The 26,566-nt window shown below is 29.3% G+C and overlaps 1 protein-coding gene across 7 annotated transcripts in view; it reads left to right on the top strand.

Annotated features, from left to right (window-relative positions):
* The window catches only part of LOC124530283 (cAMP-specific 3',5'-cyclic phosphodiesterase-like), a 155,233-nt gene that overhangs the window by 105,176 nt on the left and 23,491 nt on the right, over positions 1–26,566 (top strand). For all 7 annotated transcript variants that reach the window (XM_047104363.1, XM_047104359.1, XM_047104361.1 and 4 more), the window contains 2 exons: positions 15,184–15,285; positions 19,020–19,084. In XM_047104363.1, the coding sequence (XP_046960319.1) occupies positions 15,184–15,285; positions 19,020–19,084 (167 nt within the window). The remainder of the gene's footprint in view (positions 1–15,183; positions 15,286–19,019; positions 19,085–26,566) is intronic.

The raw sequence follows: 26,566 nt of genomic DNA, 5'->3' as shown, positions 1-26,566 counted from the left end.
GTTGGGGTGCGTGCCCGTGGCTGACACCGGCTCCAAATGTAATAATTTTAAGTACATTATTACAGAAAAGCGGTATAATTAATAGATTAAAGTAGTCTTTTTAGATTTCTTATATTTTTGATCTATCTTTAACACAGTATTTGAAAATATTATTTATGACAAGAACGTTCGTGTAAACAATTTGTTCAAATACTGGTAAGAGTTAAAAGTAAAGTTCGCTACAGCGATAAATCTTCATTATGTCATCTAATCAAATTATTAAAACATGCAGCGCTATATCGCTTGTAGAGAATAGTTTTCTCGCGAACTAAATATCATAAGCGCTGGGAACATCCTTAGCGGTTACGCTTTTCGTTCAACATAGTATAATAAAATTTCGTCTCTGTGATAGATTGTACGATGGTATCGTTTTTAAATATATTGGATTTTTTTCTATTGTGGCATTACGATATATACGACATAGTTACATTATTACATAGCACTCTACTCTAAATGAATATCAAAACCACACCATGTCAGGTGGATAGTCTACCGTTCAGTTCAGTTAAATGTCAAGTGCGTAGTAGTAAATATGTAGGTACATATATTAAATCGATGAATTATTTTTTGCCTATGGTATTTCTCTAAATATATAATATATTGAAAGTTCGACATTTATTTAATGTGGAAGACAAATGAAGATCAGGAAAAATATCTAACAAATGGACAGATGACATTAACAAGGTTGCAGAGCTATTGTTGACAAAAATAGCTTACGACTGACACAAATGAATTTCACTGGAGAGTGCTACTCGCGAAGCGAGAGAAGCTAATACTTAACATTTCTAAATGTTACATCTATGTTTCAAGATATTAAAGACAAATCTTTCTTTATTCATTATTTAAAATGCTCTCTGCCAACTAAATATTTGATAATGTAAATTGTGCTGATAACAATGTCCGAGCTTATAAATCTAAATAGATAATGATATTGTTCGAAATTTTAATGAAAAATAAATTAAAATTATTCAACTCTGCTTAAACAAACAAAATATTTCTAAATAAATTTAATTTTATTACTAATCGATCTTGATTGCAATAAAACACAATATTATGTGAGCTGCAACTTATATAACTACAAGAACAGTAAACAAATGAAGAAGTAGGTGTCGAAAACTTGTTGCTACTAAACTAAATATAGGACGCTGTTTGTTAGACCAAGGCAAAAGCAAATAAAAGTCTATATTTAACACTCGTTAATATTTACCTTCACTATATCAAAGGGCACATTAAACTGATCTTCGCGTTGCAATTTTTTCAACGATTAACTTAGCCATACTGATAAATATACAGATACAACTAATATGTAATCACTAGGGAAATATAATAATGATTATAGTTTTTTAATTGTATCTAGACGATATGAGTATCTTTCTTTTGTTTAATTAGATTGGTATTAAGATATATATTTCAATTTAATATCATTAATGAGAACACAATCAACGGATCATAATATGTATAGCTCGTAACTAATTCCATATAATCTTCTTACGCTATAAAAAGTTGTTATTAAAGCTACGTTATATGTATTTTTACCGGTAATATTTTGTATAATAATACGCCAGGGCCTAGATGTTGCGTGGGCTTAACTTAAAACACGTGCCGGTGCAGTCAGGGCCTACCTTTCTATAAATAACCGCTTTGAGTGAGAAAGAGCAGATTCCCTGATAACGTTTGTTTGCTTATCCAACAATAAAACGGCCAGCGTCATATGTTCTATTGTAACAGTTTGTCCGTATATCTAAATGTATTCATACGTAATCGAACCTCAACATAATCAATATTATAAACAAGTCTATTGAATTATTATATTGATAATTGTATCAATATCTAACACCGTGGTTGCGACACGTGAATCTTAAAGCATTTCTAGAGCTAAGCATCGACCTCCATGGTCGAGTGGTGTGTACACCGGTTTTCATGGGTACGCCACTCTGAGGTCCCGGGTTCGATTCCCAGCCGAGTCGATGTAGATTACCATTAGTTTTCTATGTTGTCTTGGGTCTGGGTGTTTGTGGTACCGTCGTTACTTCTGATATCCATAACACAACTGCTTCAGCTACTTACATTGGGATCAGAGTAATGTATGTGATGTTGTCTCATATTTATTTATTTATTATTTATAAGCATAAACAGTTAATTTCACATAATAGTAGTAACTATTTTTGATCTCGGAATAAAAAAAAATAAGTTACACAACATCCCCGTCAATTACAATATGTAGAGAAATGATTGATTCATTCGTTAATGACTTCTTTATTTGGACACGATGTAACGAATGATTCAGGTACTCAGTCAGATACAGATTTTATCTTCAAGATAACGCCTCGGAGTACGTCTAGGTAAATTATAATTTTAGTATTGACTCTATTACGCCATATTTAAATACAAATAAGGCAGGCAATTAATATCGTCCCATATGGTTTTTAATAGATGTTAAATATTACAAAAATATTTTAATTGTATTAGCATTTAGTTTCCACGAATAATTTTTATTCTTGTTGTCATAAACTGATATAAAATATCTAAATATGATCTAAAATATGATAATCTGAAAATTATAAGAACAATAAATCTATCATTTATTATTTTTCAAGAAAACTAATGAGTTCATTAATGCGGTTGTGCAGTAAAAACAACCAGGTATGCAACTGTGCATTGCGGTTGATAAAATGTGTGATCATATGAGCGTATTGCTTGCTATAATATGCTATTTCAGGTTTTAATACCGATGTAATCAGAGCAAACTGAAAGACAATACCAAAGAAGGATTCTCCACAATACAAGTTCTGAAAGAGATAAAAAAACATGGTAAGCGCTTGTCGCCAACAATCACAAATTAGGATGGGATCGGCCGTAGCTTGGAATCTATATCTATTGAATATTCTCAATAATTCCTTTGCTTATATTATGGGATTGGAATTATACAGGTACTTCGTAGATTCGCGAATGATCATCAAAACCTACGCAGTGCCAGATAATGAATAGGTCCCGCCCTTAAAGTCTAACGATGAGAAGAGATATCATATCTGACGTAAATGTACCTACACCCCAGACCGCGGAACAAACAAATGACCCAATTTTACGTTGCGTAGGTGAGGAAAGAGGCAAAACATTTGCTTAAATTATTGTTAGTTGAGCTTCTTACAATAATCTTACATATTCATAACGTAAACCGATTTTTGTCCTACTACATTTTAACGAAAAAAAAATCTCACAAAAAGAAAAAGGCACTATCCTGATAGAGAGCGGTACTGTTGTTGAAAATTAAAGTTAATTCTATTTATATACATATATACTATTTAACACTAAAATTTAATTTCCCAATTCCTAATTTTTTTTTGACTAAACTCGAAATCGCTTTAAACTCGCGGGTTTCCCACTAGTATTGTATTAATGCATGTAAACCATATTCATTATATTACGAGTGCTGTGAATATTCTCCTCAAAAATTACGATTTTCTGACAAAAAAACTTTCGGCTGAATTTGAAATGGAGCATTGTCATTTATAATAATGATTCTCGCTTCAAATTTTACAAGACATTTACTAAGTGTGCACATTCTGGAAATACTAAACGCAAATTAGTATTTAAAAAAAAAACATAGTGTTATATCATAAGCTAGGGGAAGTATTGTGTATAAAACTCAAAGAAAAAATATATTATGTAAATAGGTCACTTCAGGGCCTGTTATTGATCCAGTTGCGAGTTTGTACCATTTCTCTCCAGATGATATTGATAAATGGATAACAATCAATGTGAAACACGATTCCTAACCTTTCGTAATATTAGATAACCATTGGAATTTGCAGCTTATATTGTTAGACGATAATTCAAGTTACGGAGACAATGTTATTTTATGAAAACCTGCAACAAGCCAGCGGCGCTTTCATGCCTGGGGAAATAAGGGAGACCTACTAACTTTCATCTACATTTATATTACTGATGAATTGCAAGAACCGGTGCTACAAATTTCCCTGGGGCTCGTTAAATAATTTACACATTTATAGATAACGACATTCGTCTATTACATTAACGAAGAAATAAGATCATAATCAACTTAATACTCGTTTGATCTCGTCCAAATAAGATTTTAGGATTGTTTATTTTGTTAAATTTACAACCTTCTATACGTACGGTTAAATTTTGAGATGAGAATATAAAAATATTGTTAATCACGTCTAAACATTTACATAGGAACAAGTTATATAGTATAACAATAGGGTCAAAGTTTTATGTAGTTTTATACCGAGGCCAAAACCTGTCCAGCCGATTGTTGTGCTTTCGGGAGTTTTGGACGAGGTTTACCTAATGCTGTATGAGTGAACAGCAACTGGTAAAGATGACGATCGTTTTACCATATCACACATTTTAAGATCGACGAAAAAAAAATCCGTTTTTTTTAAAATGGCCAATCACTTCTCAGAATAATTAACACATTCTTGTTTTTGGTCAACAGTAAACAAACGCGGCACCCATTTTGAAAGGAGCTTTCTCATAGTACAATGCCCATGCAATATAAAACCAACATGTTCTTTTGATATCTTTTCGATGTCAGCTAACTCATACAATTTCACTTTTCGATCATTCAAAACGATTGTTTGGATTTTTTTGTCGTTTTCTGGTGTTAGCGCCTTAATTGGACGTCCAATACGATCTGCATCATCGGAGGCGCTGCGACCGCGTTTGGAGTCAACAAACTAACGTTTTATTATTCTGATGGAGTAAGGTCCCTATAATATATTTTTCAAGCCATTTCTTTGCCTGAACGGTATTTTTCTCCCATCAAAAAGCAGTGTCAAATTAAAACACGAAATTGTTTTTGATCCGTGAAAATAGCGTGACTCTTAGCACAATAACTCACAAACTAATAAATAGAAAGTCATGAAATGTTAACAGGTTTCTTTTTAAGGTTATTACTACCTGAAAAAGATGTGAATGCAAAAAAACAAGCTCCATGTATATGTATTATGTAGTATGTTGTCGAAAAGAAAATCATTAATTTTTAACGATCTATATTTGTAGATAGCTCTCGATCATGTTATTCGTGGACCATTACGAAATTTTTAATATAAATTCTTTATTTACTTGTGACTTTCTACACAACTAAGCTTAAATATGAACTCTTATAAATGATAAGTATTAAGAAAAGGAGCTATGTTATAGTTATAGGTATTGCAAAGTCCTTTGTGTACCAGTATAAGCACTTAGACTGGCCCTGACTTCACGACGGGAGAGAAAATACAATTTCCTTCTAACTTGCGTCCCTTGTTAACGAAATGTTTATATAAGATATTTGTAAATTAATAGATATTGTTGTAATTACTAAGCTACGTAATAATTATAATTTCAACTTATTTTAATAACGTCCGTAGATTTATTCAAAATACACACATTTGAAGAGATTTGAAAACATATTCAAATATATACCTGCAGTTGTACATATAAAATATAATTAATTAATTATAATATGAAAATCCATCATTTTAACACGTTATTTATTAAGTCTATGTGGTATTCTTTAAGTTATTATAATTTAGAATAACTTTCAAAAGCGTGTAATGTTTGTTTTCATTATTGTTTTAAAATATATTACGTTTATATAATTCTAAACCTGATAATGAGATTAATAGATTTGTACACAAATTACGTGTATATTTCTATAGAAAATAATATTATATACTTAAGAATTCATTGCTCATGCATCAATCATAAGTATATAGTATATTGAACAAATAGTATATTATGTAATTCGTGACACCGATAAGGTAAAATTTTCTCCCAGATACCGTTCAATTTATTCAACGTGGGCGTTCTGAAGCAACGTAGGCGGATACTGCTCTTTCTGTTCTTAAACAGATTTTTCTTCTTTATATGGACTTTTTGAATTAATACAACTTTATTTCTATTAGTCAGACACATTTGCCTTTCAAGAAACTCTTAGTTTTGTATTATGAACTTCAAAGAAAATCATTTATTATTCATTTCATCATTTATTTTTAGCAATCCATAGATATTAATATGACAAGTAGGTATATAAAATTTTCCGGTAGTAAGACTGTGTAGACCCGTCACAGGTGACACCACTCATTATTCGACCACCACATTAATACTCTGTATTGCTATATTCTGGTTTAACTCATTAATTGTGAAATCTTTAAGATGGTATTATTTTCCTTGAACACGTTCTCATCCTTTAAACTTGGCCACAGCTATAATTGGTTAGTGGATGGTATGGGCCCAGAATTCCAATAAAAATAAATTGAAAAACTATGATCATTAATGTTACCGAAGTAAACCTATTTTTATTCTGACATTTAAAATCGTATCTTCTTGTAAAACGGTACCTTATGAATTCTTCGAATCATAAGTTGATTTCATCCTATCGCAAAATACGACGGTAACGTTTTTCTTATTAAATGTCGAGCAATTTTCCGTATCGTAACCCTAATTTATGATGTAAATATTTTTTTATTATAACGTTATCACTTCTATACGCTTTCATATTAAAATTACATAAACGAACATTATTTAATATAAATAAATGTGTTATATAATAAAATGTGATTGATCTGATATATCTCTATTAATTGCTTGAACGAATAGACTAATTTTGCTGAATATCTAATATGCATCTTAATGTGAAGTTAATTATAGGGAAAACAGCTATGTATAATAAGGCTTAATAAAAGATTGAATTTATTGCTTTTGTTTTACAACTAATATTGTTGTTACAAAATTTTACTAAATAATAATATATTAATAATCTGATTAGGGCACGTGTACATCATTTGAATTTGCAACATATAATCAATTATAATACACAACAATATTTATAGATATGTCGCAGTGTATCAACTAGGGATGTACTTAGATAATTGATGACGTTTTATTTGAAAATACATCTCCCTACATCTCTAATCTGTAAAGTCGGCCTCGTTTCTGTGAGATTACAAAAACAAGGAAAATGCATCAAATAATTCCATAAATATAAATAAATACAATATTCAACGGAAGATCCCGCGCCTAATGGTACACTATACATACTTATAAAATCATTTGTAGGTAACTTAAATTTCGAACATACGATTATATGCATTTTTGGTTGGGTTTTTACTCATATAAAAATACCAAAAACTAATAAGTAAAATTAGAAAATAAAAACAACTTTACACCTTATTTTTTAAATTCAGTTGTTAAATAATGTTTAAGATTTGCGAATAGCTCAGCTAACAATTAACCATAACGGCTATATGTGTCAAAATACACAATTTACAAATATCAGAAGTAATAATAATAAATGTTATGATTCCAATAATATGTAGTTAAATCATAAAATATTAATGTACTTGCATAGCTTCAGTTATAATATAAGAGCGTAAGAATCTTTCTAAGACAATATAGAGCATTTAAAAAAAGTCATAATTGAAGTAGTAAATATATAATTTAATTGTCATGCAATAGAACCTCTTTTAGTTTCAAACGTGAAATAAGAATAAGTTTTAGATGTCATGTAAATGATGTAGCAATATCATGACACACGAGATAGAACTGAATCACTATTTAGACATCATTTTAACGAACTGAAAGTTTTTAAAACTATGCTGGAAGTAAATGGGAGCGATGAAAATGCAGAAAATAAAACGGAATTAAGGTATACTTTTTATCTAAGTTTAGTATTCATATAATATTAAATATTTTGATTGTGTTTACATCATGCAAAACACAGTGCAACTCCACCGGTACCCATTATAAATGGAATTATAAGAATGCCTTACAATGACCAAATATACGATTTTATTTTGATCTCTGGTTTCGTACATTTGAACAAAGCATGTCTTATACTTTTGTTTATCCATGGCTCAAAACAGTGAATTGTAGAGTACTTGTTGTTGTGAATTGTGGAGTACGTTTGAGGATTTGTCGTCGGTACAAGCTTGCTTCATAGAAAATTTCATCAAACCCGCTTCAGTAATTTGACCGTTAAAGATTTACAGAATACATTATTTATCGTTGGAAATAAAAATGAAAATTTATTGATGTTATAAGGCACTCGCTTATATGGAATATGTTACATTACAGTGACGCAGGTATGTATGGTAATCGTAAGGTAAAATATTACTTGAATCACGTTTTCGCAAAACAGAACATGACTATGATGAAGTGTTTCGATGCTGCAATTAGAGATAACGTGAAGGAAAACTCGGATTTTCCGAGATCGTAAAACTGAGCTTACATAACCAACTGTGGACAAAGAATTTCGCTAACCTTAATTATTTTTCCATATAAATGCATTAAATTATCATTAATAACATATTAATAGTTTAAATTTACTTTTAAATATAAAATTAAATTAAAAAAAGATATTTTAACAATAATAATCTTAAAATATTAATAAGTTCTTGATCTTTCTCGTTATAATAAAATTATAGAAATATGTTAGTTATGTTACTTAAAGGCCTTTGTAATATTATTATCAGAAAGTTTTATTTATTTAATTATAATCTACATAAGTATTCATTACTAAAGAAACAATTGAGAATTAAAAAAACAATTTCGTTTACAGTAAATTACTGTAAACCAAAAACGTTTTTACTCTTTTATCGACTTATATATAGATATTCGAATAACATAAGATTACATAGTTTTCCAATTATTGACACGTATATAGGTATATGGTATGAGTGCATCTGCGTGATGGAGTTACCTATTTTTCCATTCATGTTCTTGAAATATAATAAGGAAATAAAGCTATTACACGACTATTTACAGGAGTCATTACAAATTAATGTCCGTCTAGTATAAATCTTTATGACATAAATTTATAAAATATTTTAATCACCTACGTATATGTATTGATAAAAAGTTTCATTTTATTTATTTTTAATTTTTAATTGTTTAGTAATAAGTTGGTAATTTGTTATTGTCTTTTGTAATTTACATTTTATATTGTATCATTATTGGTAGTATTTTTTGTTTTTATAATAAAAGTAGAAAAAAAAAGTTGTATTAGGTTGTAATAGGTATGTAAATATTGACCTTTTCCATGCCGTGATAACTTTTAATTGAAACAACACTTAGCTAAAAATGTAATTACCTTTATTTTAAAACTTATAAATGGTGTATGTTTTGTAAGTTGTCCTTATAAATAAATAAATAAATAATTAGATTTTTTTTGTTATAATTGTTGTTGTAAGTTTAAACACGGTGCAAATCTAGGGTCTTTAATGCACATACTCGTACAAAACGCGTCGCCGTGACAACAAAATGCGAACAATGCGATAGATATTCTGCGATATTGTCAGATATAAATAGCAGACTGAAATGTATTGCCACTTTGCATACGAGGACGATAACCATGTAAATCTATAAGCGTTTAATGAAACTGTCAGCCTTCAGTGTTTAAATCGGTGCATCAATAAAACTGTTTACTTGACGGATTGAACGCAAATCAATAATTGCAATCGTTACTTTGTGTATGGGTTTAATTCAATTTAACGCTCTAACACTTATTTGGCTCATATAGTGACCGTATTTATGAGCATGGCTTATATAATTTTGGTATGTTTTTTCGTTATTTGTGTATTGTAATAATTAAGTAATACCCCTTCGACACCCTACTGTCAAATAGAGGTTTCCTATTCCAATAAGAAAAAGTTTCGCAGCTTATTCCTAAAATTTCTTATCTTTGTCTAAAAGCAAATTAACCAGTCTCTTTACCAATGTTATACAAAAGGTACGGATGTGGCCGAATTTATTCGCATGCATGTTTCGTCGCATTGTTTTCCTTAACCGCCGAGCACGATATAAATGATTAACACTGATTTGAACCTCCGAGCGATGATTATTATGGAGGGCCTTAATAGGGGTACGAGCACATGCGATGACCTTAATTAAAGACATTTGCTTTTTTTATGCCATTTAAAGTCACTTAAGTCAATCTACTGAATTACTAGTCACTGGCAATAAACTGCCACCGTGAATCTTTTGCCAGACGTTAATCTTTAATAAAATATTTTATACTATGCTATTCTCTTCTCTTACAAGTTAAGATATTTTAATCTTAGACTCACCATAAATACCACTCGAAAAGGAATGTTCGACTTCAATCTCAGCTGAAGCATTTTGGGTTCAAATTCGGGCATGCACAACTGACCTTTTATTGGCTTCTTTATTAATTCATCTCGTTTATAAAAATTGTGAAAAAAAACTTATTTAGTTCTTTGGTTAAAGATTAGGAATATTTAAAGCTGTTACTGACGGTATTGTTTATTCAATTATATAACACAATTCATGTTCTCTGAGTAAGTACCGCCTCTTTTAAGTAGGTACCACCCACCTATTACTTAATCAACGCTGATCGTAGCTTAGGCTTTGTGTGAATTAGTCGGAATAGTCACAAATCAATATTCAGTTAATTTATCGACAAAGGAGAGCGATCATTTGTAATTAGTAAATTAGTTAGTTATGCAATTATATATATATTATAGACGGATGGATAATTACAGTTACGTTAGATATGTAATCTTGATTCCATTCTTGTTGCGCATTGATTGTATAAGAAATGCTTAAATTATATATAAGAAGTATCTGTCTTTGGATAGTAGTAATCAGCTTCCATCACGTAGTCTGCCTAGTCGATTATTTACCAGTAAATTAAAAAACAGTTTGCTACCGCGCGTAGTGTGATTTTTATACATACATATTTATTAATGGTTATTCTGTGTCTTGCAAATCGATTCGTAGGATAGTTTTACAGTAACATTTTTTTACAAACTTTTCCAATATATTAGGTAACTATGATTAAACTCATACAATTTCTTAAAACGGAAATAGTTTATATGGAACTTTATACGATAATACGTAGTCTAGTCGATATAAATAACAATAAACGTTGCAGAAAGTCCCTAGAGATTTTTTGAGAAACAATTCTCACTTTGTTACTTAAACTAAGTGGATAACGGATTATTACCTACTTACTATTCCCTACGCGTTTATCGAGTCAGAACGAAAATGTATGATATTCATGAAAATGAAGCCATCGACCCAATTTTCTCCGAGTTAATATACCATTTACTTAGAATGTAGCTTCTTTACTTGGAGTAAAAATATAGTACATGTGTTATGTATATAAAATAATATAGCTATGTAAAATTTATCTTACGAATAAAGTTTTAAATATATTACAATTAAATTAATATAAGCATAAGCCGCTTGTGTGTTCCCATGAAATATTTATTAACTAATTATGGAAATTGATTTAATTAAAAAGATTACATAAATTCAAACTTTGTTCAAGCCCGTCTATTCAGGCAGGTTAACTTATTCAGATTACACCTACTGTAAGGAATGGTTAACATTTCTTACGTCGCCCATATCTATGGAGGTAGTGACTGCATATCATCACGCGACCTGACTGTCCGTTCGCCTACATATGTTGTAAAAAAAATAATACATCAAGTACATTTAAAAAAATAATATCTTCGACTATTTTAAGCGTCAGGAATACATCTCGAACGTTTACAAAAACAGAAAACTTAAAATTAAAATTCCATTTGGAAAATACATAATAGTAAAAAATATATTTCAGTTTTAATTACAACAGTTAATTTTTTGTTTCCGTGTTATATTTTCACATACATTCCAATTTCATGGTATGAAATAGGAACAAAAAAGTGTTAAGAAACGCCATAAGGCTATCATAAAATTTACGTTTATATACAATTGCTTGTAGAAGTAAATACCTTTCAGATGTAACTTCACCAAAGAAAAAATATTAATTCAGTCGTATAAAAACACCTTTATAGCATTCTTCAACTAACAAAATGGATTAAACCATTATTCTAATTGTTTGAGACTTATTTACGAATTGCAAAAGTTGCGAACAAAAATTGTCGGTTATTTGGAAACGCACCATTATTCAGTACAATAGTCACATCTCGTGAGCTGGGCATGTCTCCAGCCCTGCTCGCCAACTCATCACGTCCGCATGATTTCTATCATGTGATATTATAACTCATAACATTAGAATTTAACTCTGTAACACATTGAATTTCACGTTTTTCTTGAATACCTTCCAAATATTTTTGACGAATAAATTACATACATAGTTTTCTCCTAATATTATACATAGAAAATCACTCCGTTCCCACTTGGTCGCCTCATTACGACTAATAATAATCAATCGTAATAAATAAGACATACTTACCCAGGCATTAAACGTACCTGGGCTGAGCTGAGCTGTTATTTGTTTGTCTGGGTCCTTATTTAAAAAACCTTAAAAGCTTAGGTATAGGCCCAGACTCTCTCTGTTTATTAGGAAAACATTTCAACACACTGCTTCAATGTGACAGATTTTCACCCGGGTTTAAACCACAATCTTTGGTTGCCATTCAATTGTTCTAACTAAACCATCTCTGTTATTTTTCATTTTTGCATTAATTTCTTTATCCGAACTCTTTAAATAAAAAATTTTGGAATATAATTATATAAATTGTTCATATACTTCTATTCTGTGTGGTACGTATTTTTATTATTCATAAATACGTCTTCTCTGTTGTACTCTTTTCAAGTAAATTCAGGTCCGCCATGCTATCTACATAATGTGTTAGTCGTATAATGTTAGTGTAATATACTATCTTTTTTCCATGAATATATATTGAATAATTTACTTATAAGATGGTTAGTGCTCACACATTATGAATACCGTATTGAAATTCTGTGTTATTTATTTTTAAATATAATATTATATTACTGGTTATATACGGATAACCTCAAAACCGCAAACCACAAATTGAGAACAAATAATTACAATATTGATGAGTGACCTCATTACGTTTAAAAAATATATAATAGTAGAAACTAAGGTTGCCAACTAATAATAATTCCCGAATCTCACTTCTCAAACGACGATTATAAAACTAACAGAAACGTGTCCTAATGTAATATGGTATTTCGTAGTGATAAAATGGGGTAATGAAAAGTCGACGGTGGCGTTAATTTACGCGCTATTGAACCGTTCTTTATAGGTGATTACAATCTGCCACAGCGCGGCACCAATAAAAATACACATAAATTCTGCCTCTGAAAACCCGAAGGTTCGAAAATAGCCACCTGTCATTTAAGTGTTTGTATTTTTGCAAAAGCAATTTACAAACTACTTAAACTTTTGTATATATATGAATGATATATACGAATTTTGTGTAATAAGAAAGTGTAAGGAAAAGAAAAATGGTAAGATTTGCAATGCAGTGGTAAGATGGCTTTGAATGTTTTTATTAAAATATATAATTATCTAGCATCTAGAAAGTCAAGTGCTTTTAATATTAAGCTTGAACAAGGAGAGTTAACATTTTTATTGCGTAATGTTTAACATTTTTTAATTCAAGTGAGAAAAAATATGTTTTATAACGTTGTACGCCTTTGTGTACACAATATTCAATAAAGTTGAGCAATACTGTTTCATGTTACGTTTCGTTTATTTACTGTGCATATTTTTAATGCAAATATTTATTTAAAGTGCAGTAGAACTCCAGCACTTTAGTAATTGCCCTGCGTTTTTTACCTTCCACTATATAAATGTTGATACGATGTCTCATTAAAAATAGAATAACAAGAAACATATTTTAATCGCTTCAATTTCGTTATTATTATTTCAATGTAGAACTGCATTGTTATTGTCCTATTTCACAATCCTAAGTGAATAAATGGACGGAAATATATCGTTTATTCATTTATCCCATCTCGTGCAAAGAGTAATCTCCTATTCCACTACTGCATAGGACTCTTAAACCGTTTAAGACGGATCCCCCTCATGGACGATAGTCTATGAAGGTAAAAATTAAAGATATTTCTTAAAAAACAATAGTTTACCGTTCATTAACACTACTGAATGTTAAATTTGTTTCATTAATTCATTCATTCATTTAAATTGAATTATAAAATGTTTGTTTTTTACGGATTCACGCTTAAGCTGATAATCCGATTCATACTGAACACGCTGAATGTATTGATAAAGAGTTTTTCCCATATACAATAAAGACTAATATTTATTATCAGTCTTTATTATTGTATATGGCAAAATTATAATATACATTAAAAATATTATATAAAAACTACTTTTTATACTTTAGTGATTTTTTTCCAGTAGAAATAAAAATATACCATTATTTTGATACTAAAAACCTCGCCTACCTGTTGCTTTATTGTTGTGTGAAATAAAGACAAACCACAATAATATTTTTTCATTAATAATATTAATAGGTTGTTGACCTTATCAAGCTTTAACCAATGGCAGATTCCTTTCAAAGCCATTTAGATTTTCTTTATGATATAAACATAAATTATAGTACTGAATTTACATAAAAATAATGTAAGTACAGAAATTCTATTCGTTTTTTCTCGGTACAATCTACATTGATTCTTGTGATCGAGTGATCATAAAAACCGACTTGATTGAAATATATTTTGATTGATTAATGTTAGCAAACTGTGATATTGCTTGCCTTAAAATATACCAGCCATATCACTATATGTAGGACACTGTTCGGGTAGGTTTTTTATATGTATGGACTTCAATTAACTTGATGGAAGCTCTTACTGCTCTGATGATCAACGTTTTTACATCGAGTCTTGCATTCTTTTTTATATATAAATCAAACTAAGTACTCAATTATTAGTACTATAGTATACGTTTTAAAAGGCAAACGCTAACGTCATATATAAAGTATCTTTTAATTTACTCATCTTTGCGTAAAGAAAATATAAAAATGTTATGAAATATAGTCTAAGAGTAATTGAGTGAATTTTTCCTTTTCGCTACTTAAGCTGTTTTTCAATATTATCCTTCGTTTGCTTGCACGAGCGTTTTAAGTTAATTTATATTTTTCTTATGAAATACGCTGTTTATTAAAAAGCGATTATTTGTAACTTAAAAAGCTTTGATTAGCTAATAATTTGATTATATAAATTATTAAAATGAAGAGTTTTTATGAAAATAAAAGACAATGAGTACATTAAAATAAATTAAATTCATTTTTGATTAAAATTGATAGTATATTCGTATATACTACTCTACTACACTCTACTGTCTTTATTAATTATTTGACTTATATGATATTTATATTTGTATACGTTTGTTCACAGTCATGGAGAAGACTTGATCGTGACACCCTTCGCGCAGGTCCTCGCGAGTCTGCGCAGCGTCCGCAACAATTTCCTATGCCTCACCAATGTACCGGTTGCAAAGTAAGTAAACTTTATAAATACAAATACCTACTATATCCACAGATACTACTTTTAGAATTTTCGGTCAATTTTTTTAAATATATACATGATAGTTGCAATAAAATATTTAATAACAGTATCCAATCTAAAAGTACCGAAATGTTTCCCTAGTCTGATACGTTTAGCTGCTAAATAAATAATACTTTGTCAACGTTATCTGATTGACGCTTATCAGATCGCTATATTACATATACGATAATTATAATTTGTCAAGAGCTTAACATGTATTCAAACATTATTTTAAAAGAAAAATGAAAACAATTATTCATATTTACAAATGATAATGTTAAATTTAAATTTAAAATATAACATACGACGCATACTAAATTAAGGTAAAAATAAGCCTCTATTGATAGCAGCTAATCTTACATCGATAGGCCTGTTATTATCTAGTTATATACATACATAGATAATAAATTAATGACAGATTAAATTATTACTAGCTAAATTGTTGTTTAATTAAATTATTGTACATTATTTACTTTTTGAGGATATAAATGTTCAAGTGATACGTATAATCAAAGTAATGAAGATGATGGTTAAACTTTTTCATTAATTATTATAAAGTTGTTTTTTATTGAAAAGTAATTTAAGTAAAGCAGAAATAAAGTTTTTTATGTATAGAAATGTGATAAATTTTTCAAAATATAATCATTGCTACTTGCGAATAGCTTATAATTGTAGGTTCATGATACTGTCTCAACCTTTTCTGTCTCCAAATTTTCCTGCAAGTATCAATAATAACTCAATCAGATCAATAGATTAAGAATAAAATACGTAAACAAAGAAGTATTAATTCTAATATATATTGATTAATTATTTATCTACAACACTTAGGATTACCGCTGACGATGTAATAATGATTCTCTTCATCAAAATGTGGTCCGATAACATTAATAATATATTTACATATCTAAGACCAAAAAAATATCGCATATGTACATAGATGTACATAAAAAGGTAATTAATAATGATGAAAATCTTTAAATCTGATATTACTTATAGCATCGACTATTAATCGAGACTTGAATATCGATTTGTAATTATTTACAATTAAAGGTATTAATCGTTAACAGCTCGTAGCAACCCATAAGGTAATTATTTACTGAGTCATATTCGTTGTTGATTAAAAACACGTAATGAGATAATCGTCTGATATTTTATTTATCTTTTACGTCCGTCCTTAGGAATATACCTGATCGTTTCTATAAATTATTGTTCGTAAAATTGAAAAAGTATACATTCATGAATTTTTATTTAGTTTTTTTTTTAAAGTGAAGATAACGTAAAGGTATCATAAATGCTTGGTTAAAACATTTCTGATATTATCAATTCTCGTAATCGTTATATTTTATGTAATAACACACTCGACCACCATAGGGAAACACAACAATCTGTAAAACAGCTGGTGCTATTTTTTCTAGCATGAGCTTCAATGCCCGTGATATCCTCTCTCTTTATTGGCAATACCGTCATTATTGTTACAAAGTTGTGCAATATGATAAATACAACGATGTGACAAACACTGTTGCGGAATGTTATAACATTGTTATTAATCTTTAGTAATTTGAAGCCTTCGACGTGTACGCCCAAGTAGGTTTTGGTACTGCAATCAAATCTACACGATTTATTTTACACTTAATTGGCACTTTACATTTTGCAATGTCATTTATTACATATGTCACTCTCCAATGCGTATATATTTGCATTATAACCACCCACGTTTAATTACCTGTATGTATATTTCATTACAATATGAAATATGTAAAACCTTTTTTAACTTTTGATGGACTAATAATGTAAGATAGAATATGCATACAGTTTAAAAATGTACGGTAAGAGTAAACTAAATTAATGGTTCATAATTATTAATGTTATTGTTGTTGATGTTAAATTTATATGAATATATACCTGATATGCTTTTTTTTTCGAGGTCAACTTTAAAAAAATCATATACGTTTACGTAAATTATTACGTCACACAACACAGTGATGGTATTTTATACAAGTATCTACGTAAAAGTGAAGGTCGTTGGTGAATGAATAATCTTTCTTTTACGAACCAAGATTAAATATCTTTCAAGAGAGCGAAAGTGCTTCAATTTTCTTTAATTAAGTTGTAGGTTCTACATTTCACGGAATCTTATATCGACCTTTTCTTTGACCTTTAATAAATAATAAAGATAAATAAATATACATATATATTTTAAAGTTGTTTCACTATTGTAAAAATAATAAAATTATAAGAATTACGGGATTAAATAAAGTGTGTTAATGAAAAATGTTTTGGGTCGTCCTTCGTGAGATATCTCGGGATAGACAAATATTTGCTCAAGGGCAACCTTTACGTAAGATGAGTGGAATACGTGCCTTCCAGTTATTTTCCTACAAAGTCTGGCCGTTTTAATGAAGACCACAAATGCCTGTAATGTACTACAAGAGAAAATCTCCGTAATTAATCTTTGTTTTTATTTACATATGCATAAAATATTAGATACAATCTTTATTTTCTTACGTGCTTTTTGTTTAATGCATATGTAGCAACTTGCAATGAAACTTTCAATCTTTGAAATTAATATAACTTTAAATAATTTCTACAAAATATTATTTACTTTGATAAAATAACATGCATTCTTTATTTGTCTTTATATTCATTGTGTATATGACTCAATTTGTATGCAGTTTAAAATTGACATTTGTCTTAATTGATATTTTTCAAAACAGTACTGTCTATTTTACGATAATTCAGATAAGGTTCCTAATTGGTTTTACTTTAAAGTATCATAAAATAAAAATATATTCTTATTTGAAATAAGTATATTGATTTGATACAAATTAGGGGATGTTAGGATGTTAGGGGGGTTATGTTTTTAAGGAACCTAATCAAGTTTCGTGTTATCAGCAGCTAATATTTAATGTGAATTTAAAAGTATAATTACTATTTTTAAACAATATTTGTGTTTACTAAATCGGGTTCAGATTATGTTATACATGGTCTGCAGGATTATAGAAATCGAAAAGTTCCAAAAAAAGTTGTTCTATAAAATAACTTAACCAGTAATTATTTATATCTTGACACTGAAAGCTGATAGCTCTCCAAATTATATTTTACGAACTTAATTTTACTTCACTAAATTTCTTAATGACTGAAAATGATCTTTACGAATTCAATGTTACCCTAATTTCTCTATATTATCTGATTAAAATATATTTTTAAATCTATATCAAACAACATAACATGTTAAACATTAAGTAGATTAAGATTATGGTAATATTAATTAGTCTTTTTATTTAAAACGTTCTCAATATATTTAGATGTTGAAAAAATAAATATATTTTCACGGAAAAAATCTTCAAAGAGTTCTTCTTATAGACTATTTCAAAGTAAATACTTTTAAAAGAAATAGGCTCTTAGACGTATAATCTTCGATGCTTACCTTTAATCTTAAAAGCCGGTCTATGTAACATTTTTCTTATTTATATTTGTAGATATTTATCTCACCACTTTATTTAGACGAGGTGTAAGTTTACGTAATGTATAAAAAAATAGGGAATACTATAGCTACTTATGTGTAAAGTCATTATTATAAAAAATTGGTATGAAAACAGTTAATGAAATTGTATAGAGTTTTCTAAACCGATGTAATTATTATATTTTGTTTACATAATTCTAATACTATTCATCTATGATTTCAGATCGCGAAGATCATCAGGCGCCGCGACCGCAGTCACACCGCAACCGAAAAACTTCAATCCAGGAGGTGAGTGAAAATACTATCAAAATTATATGTAAAGTAAAAGTAAAGTAACAGCCTGTACATTACCCACTGCTGAGGTAAGGCCTCCTCTTCCATTAAGGAGAGGGTTTAGGAACATATTCCACCACTCTGTTCCAATGCGGGTTGGTGGAATGCACATGTGGCAGAATTTCGATGAAATTAGACACATGCAGGTTTCCTCACGATGTTTTTTCACCGCCGAGCACGAGATGAATTTTAAACACACATATATATATAGTGGTGCTTGACTGGGTTTCAACACGCAATCATCAGTTAAGATGCACGCGTTCTAACCACTGGGCCATCTCAGCTCCCAAAATTATATGATACATAACATATGCATACGTAGCACATTATAAGGACTTATTATAGTAATATATGCCGATTTACTCAACCAATAGAAACAGCTCCCTATATACTTGAATAAGCTTTTGGAAAAGCATATCCGCATCGTCAGCTGCACATTCAGCACACAATGCCTTTTATCATGTGTAATTCTTTGTTCGTGAGTATTTATATCAACTTGAAAATTACTGCATTACTTATATGCTTCAAGATCATAAATTATCTTCTTAACAAATAACTAAAAAATATGTAATGAACAATAACGACGATATACGAATGAATAATTTGATGACCTCTGTGGTCGAGTAGTGTTTCCACCGGTTTACATGGGTAGGCCACTCAGAGGTCCCGGGTTCGATTCCCGGCCGTGCCGATCTAGAAAATGTTCATTATTTTTCTATGTTGTCTTGGATCTGGGTTTTTGTGGTATTATCGTAAACACTTGTGTTATGGAAAATCAGAAATTTTCCATAACACCAGTGTTTAAGCTAATTACATTGTGATCAGAATACAGTATGAGATGTTGTCCAATATTTATAAAAAAAAAAAACATGTTTTCATTAATTATAACAAGTAGGAAAGCTGAACCTTGTGGGTGTTCAAATTTATTTTTATTTGTTTATTCCCTTTCATTCGACCTAATTTTGTATACACGTGTAAAGCTTTTGTCTCAAAACAAATTCAACGATGATAGTAAAATGTTAGAAAATTAAATGCTTCATTTGCTTAAATAAATAATTATAACATTTAAAGGATACACTCATCAAAATAACTTACATAAGAAACAAAGTAAGTACTTACAGAATTCTGAAAGTTCTGCACAGCTGTCTCTTTTGAATTATATTAATTTAATTCTATTACGAAGCGTAACAAAATTGAAAATACCCAAAGTCATTCATTTCTACTCGTTAAATTAAAACGATTATTTAATATAATAAAACATATTTTTTAAATAAATTTGTTTGTATAAAAAAAAACTGGAACCTTCTCCAAAACGCACAGGTTGCGCAGTATGTTCTCATATAAGTGTTATATATAATACTTCAATTCTTGGTAGAATAATCATAATATATGAATTAATGAAGACAAAAAAACATCGGCCAAGTGCGGGTCGGACTCTTCCACGAATAGTTCCGTACGTTCACAAATTTCATATTTGGTACGGATCCCCAAAAGAGTGCATAACGCGCCACACTAAATGTAAGTAAATGTTCTATATAATAAATTTAATTTTTAATAAAACTAAATATTTTATGAATATTTTAAAAGTTTACCTGGTGCTGATTTTAATAATGGGCTAATACTGTTTTCAATAAAAAGCTGCAAAAGGTCACTTTTGCTGTATGTAATTTTATTAATAAAAGTAAAATATTCAAACAAGTATATGAAATATATATGTATGTGATTTAGTGGTATCAAGCAAAAAGGGCTAAAAATTCGCGTTTGTTGTAGGGGATTACCCTTAAAAAAATATTTTATTTGGTTTTAGTTTTATTTGCTGTAATAGCGCTAACAGAAATGCGTAATTTGTGAAATTTACAAAAGTCTAGTTCTCGTGGTTCTTGAGATACAGCCACGTGACATACAACCCGCATTAAAGCTGTGAGTCGCAAACACTAAATCTTCTATTTAAAACGAAACCATTAACAACACAATTATAGTTTTTTGTAAATTTTCCTGCTAACAATATTACAATTTATAACTTTATATAAATTATCTGCTAGGATGAATACTTACTTCGGGCACAAATTGTCAACTAAAACTTTGATTGGCTCCCCGTAGTGCCCTACTAAGATTATAATAATGATTAACGATAATAGTCGAGGAGATCCTTATCATCGATGACCGATTTCGGTGACGGAGGCCGCCCTGAAAGGAAATTAGATGACAACAACGCAGAATATGTTATAATTAGTATATTGGAGAATACATCAGAAAGAGTTGAGATGCAAGATCAATGGTTCTATGTGCTTCAAAACTTCGGACTGCAACTGAGAACATTTGAGAAACACTCAATATTTTTTTATTCCCCCGACCTGTGTATTGGCCAAGACCTTGGAGTAGCGGCCTTCTAAGCTAATTGAAATACTCAATCACATTTTGCACCCTTTGCCACCTATTGTGCCTATAATAATTGTTGCTTTCTCTATTTAATTCGTAGTCGCTCTTTCCAAAAATAAGAAATTTCTGATATCTTATGTTTACTTAATACCTCAATATAAACTATAAAAGTATAACATCACAAGTTGAGTCACTTTTCATAATATTCATATCTTGATTTTCCCTTTTTTTCTTTCAATATCGATGTTTTTATCTGATAAAGTGAATGATAATTCATACAATTTACGCCTGAACAGAACTCTTTTCAGGAATTGGTTTTGCGTCTCTCGTAATTGTTATCGGAATTTTTTTTTAGAATTTCTACTGATAAAATGTTCTAATACTTGTTTATCGTACGAAACGAGTTTTCCTGTATGCCATATTTCATATAAAAGTTAGACACCCAGTTCTTTCCAAGGCAAAAGTACAAAATATACTGATTGAAGTATTAAAAAATATAATTAAGTACTTGCGCCCAATGAGGTCTCATCGGAAAACATAGTGCGTTTGCTCTATTATTGATAAACGGAATCGTATATGTAGTAATAGTACCAATTCATATATTTCAAACATTGAAATAGGCGAATTCAATACAAACTTTAATACCAAAGCGATACATTTTTAGAAATGCTGATGTCTTAGTTATAAACAGAAATTTGAATAGCAATTTTCATATCTCAACGACGAGTAAGTGGGTATGTTTACTTTTTTTTTTAACATCATTTATGACAACGCTATCCACATAATATCTCATATACTATTTATCGTAATAGGAAATTAATTTTGTAAATCTCTTTTGAGCTTATCAAAGTTCCATAAGAAATTTTAGTGTTACATTTCTTTTTGATTTACATCAGTTGGAGCTGCGTTTTGTATGTCAGTCATTCATTTCAAAATTTGAGTAGATTTTTAGCGCAAGTAGGTATCTGCGTTCATGAAAAAATATTTGTGGTTTTCTTAATAGTATTAAAGTGTCATGTCAAATTCAAGAATTGTATCTATCCTTCTTGGAGTTAATTCACGTGCGCTGGTCAAATTTTCGATTTTAGAATGTTATGCATCATGTATTGTATTAAGACCATTAATACTTCATAATCAATGGAATCGTTGGTATAGTAGCTGGATATAAGATGGCACTTCCTCAGGTCAGGATATAAAAAATAATTGAATAAATATCAGTATTTCATCTAGTATTGACTGACGATTTGAAAGTGTGTACGCGTGCCTCGGAAAGTGTCTTCAAGTTACGAGTACTTTTATTGGTGTCATTAAACTGATGTGATATATATTTAAAATAATCTCCACGATACAAGTAAAAGTACAACCGTATACATAATACATATACATGACGCTAGATGGCGGTAAGTGTAGCAATACATTATAATTACACATAAGAATATTTTGTTATGTGCAAAATGGTTTATTTGTTGAAATTATCATAATTATACAACAATTTCTTTGGAATGGAGTATGCAAGTTGAATAAAACATATAAAAATAATAAATCAATAATTATTATTGCGCATTATGCCTTTTAAATTATAACAATGTCAGAAACAAACATACCTAAAGTATGAGTAAAATAAATAACACAATAATAAGTATAAATTAACGTCTGACCTACGGAAATTGTTTTATTTTATTAACTTTTTCAATGAAATCTTGTTAATGAACAATGAGCTGGAAATATTTCTTGAATCGTGACACCACACTTGTCACATTCAATTACTCCGTTTAGGCTTGTATTACCAATATTTAACAGTTTTTTTTTTTATCTTTACATATGACTCGACGTCACGACATTTTTATGCGCCGGGGACATTTAGGAGCTTTTCAATTCAGTATTTTTTTCCTAAGTAACATAGGTAATGTTACTTAAGAAAAATAATCACGGAGTTTTTTTATAACTTTGCAGTCGTGCATAAAATAAATAACTGGAAAAATTTAAATCAATCTTTGAAAATTACGAAATTTACTCTTGCCAAAACGAATCCTCTTTTGTAATGAATAGTCCTACTGTTATGTAAAATTATCCCATCAATTAATTGGCCACTCCATTATCGGACTGATACAATTGAAAATTCTATTCTGTTTTGTTTGTTATTGCTAAGCTACTAAGAAACACTTCAGTGATTCGAAAATAAAAAGAAGAGCAAAATGTTATTTTAAAAATAAATATTTTTAACACACGAGTGCCAACAGTAGAGAGCAATAACTCTTACTGCCTGAGCAATACAATACAGATTATAAAAACAACTTTTACAAAGAAATAATGCTCATTGAAAACAAAAACTGTTAAATGATTAATACGTCCATATATATGCAAAACAGCATAAATGTTTTCATTATAAATTATGAATTTCTGTTAATTAATTTGTAAAAAAAATAGAATAAATTGATTGTTATTGAATTAAGGCCCTTATAAGGGTAATAAGCTTGTAGATCTGTCACTTGTTCTGTTCAACGGCACATATTCGAGTAGTGTGTAAGGTAGACAAATAACCCTTGGACACTTATTTATTTACTACCGGTCAACTCTTCCAGGCAGGTGTGATCTCTTCCAAAAGAAATTTATATACGGCAAAATTTTAATTTAGGAATTTAAATTTAACGTTCAATTTATATAAATTGAATAAATAAATAAAGAACACGTATTCCGTTTTAAATTAAACCATATCGAAATACAAAATATTTGTTTTATATAACCAATCAGTACTCAAGTAATTCAGAAATTCTCTTAAACAAAAAGCGAGTTAATCTGGAGCATGACAAGTACTAATGAGCCACTGACTCCCCGACGCAATCTCAATTCAGGACACTCACTGTCACTCGTTATTTCCAGTAAAATGAGGAATGTAGGCCATTGCAAAACTTTCAGACTTACACGCAATTAGTCAACATTAGCGTGATTTAAACTGATTGTTGATAACGTATTCAGTTGATCTACATAAGTTATTATACAACTACCACAGCTATATAAATAAAAAAAAATTATATTCATAAAATCTGGGTTCGATTTGTAAGATAATCCACACGAATGTTTTGAAAAATTAATGATTGGATTTTACTCATTCAATGCACTTTGATTTTTTATCTCCAAGCCTTATCGTATTAAGGTAAACATATTTTGAATATACGTATTATGAAACATTATTAATGGGTGTTTTTAATAAATGGCATTTAATATGTTAATTTTATTACATTCATGTTTCACAACGCCTCATAAGTTATAGTTCCTTTATGACGTCATACACACGTGTTGCATGTAACATTTTATCTAGAACAGTGCTTTTAATTTAAAACTTACTGGTAGAACGAAATTATAATAGTTTTTATATACGTGCAGGCTGAAATGAATAAATAAAATTTCATTACTAAAAATATTTATTTTTGAAAGCAATTAATAGCGAAATAAAATGATTTCCCAAAAATAAATGAACCAAACAAAAATGCAAAAAATGATCTAATTAGAATATAGTCATAATGTCTTAGTTTAATTCATCCTCAATTAAAACCTGATAGTTGATTTACCTAATGTAAACAATGAAGAAATATAATAAATAACACGTCAATCCTTACACACTCTAAATTAAATAAACGTGTGATAAATGCGTGGAAAGATCATGATTATGAGAAAAATTAAAAAACGTAAAGTTGTTTTTTCTTTATGTACTAGTAATTGTAAGCAAGGGAGACACTAAAAATGCCATTAGGTTGTAATATAATCTAGAATGTGCACAAATAATCATGAAATCACATTTGAGATTTGAGAGTATCAAAATCAACTATTAAAATAATTATAGTGAATAATTTAATAGGTTAATGTGAAACTTATATTTATACTCAAGGATGAGATAGATGAGGTGAACGTCCCATCTAGAGCAACAAACATACGTTACTATTACTAAAATACTATTTAGTTGGCTACGTAATATTTAAACAGCCATTGCTTTATCTATAATACGAAATGATAATTCAAAATCCAATCATATTATGATGCTCACAGATGAAGTGATATGAGAAAATTTGCATTGTTAAAATGGCAGGCAGGTAATACCGCGAAATCGATACGTAATTTTAAAAATTCGTTTCGTGCCAAACTTTTTTAATTTTATATACAATGCAGATGCCAACAACATGAGTGCTCTTGAATTGATTCCCTAACTAAGTCCAATAACCGTGTGATCGTACTATAATGTCACATATACTTAGATATGAGTTTCTAATAACATCATTTGAAGTAAATAATTTTCAAAATAGAAGTATTTAATACCAATGTTATTAAAATATATTTTTTCATTAGATTAAATAACTTACATTGATTTTTTAGTTAAGTTGTCTATACTTATATTATAATTGAAATAAATCCATAATTTAGATTTAAAAATCGGTATTATATTCCTCTGTAGTTTTGATTGATCACAATACTAACAGAAATTATAAATCCTTTGAAGAGTTATAAATCCCAAGATATTAAAACATTTTAAAAGAACTATCAATAAAAATAGAGTAAGGTATAAGATAACACGTACAACAACTAGTACAAGTACAAGCTAGTTGAAAATCAGAAAGGCACTTGAAGCAATACTAATTGTATATTTATAATTAAATAACCATTTCCTTTAAAAAATCTAGAGTATAAAGTATAATTGCGTCGCGTAAAGCCGGCCAACTCGCTATTATTGATATAAAACTTCTTCGAGTCTGTTAAACTGAAATTATTATCTTTATATAACAAAATTCAAACGTTTTTATGAACAAAAGCCACTGCCACTTATATTATGAAAAACGTAAATACATATGTATATGTAGTTGTTTTATTTTGTAGAATTGTATTGATATGAATTCCTTAAATAAAAACCGGTTTCAACAGTGTTTATAAAAGATAAGATAAATAAAAAAAAAATAACATAAACAATTTAGACCTCAATTTATCAACAGTCTTAGTTTTTATTTGACGAACGATATAATGTACCTAACAATAACAAACAAAATTCTTAATCAATTTCGGTTACTTTGA

Source organism: Vanessa cardui, chromosome 6 (genome assembly GCF_905220365.1).
Source record: "Vanessa cardui chromosome 6, ilVanCard2.1, whole genome shotgun sequence".
Classification (NCBI taxonomy): Eukaryota; Metazoa; Arthropoda; class Insecta; order Lepidoptera; family Nymphalidae; genus Vanessa; species Vanessa cardui.
This window is presented reverse-complemented; position numbering and strand designations above follow the sequence as displayed.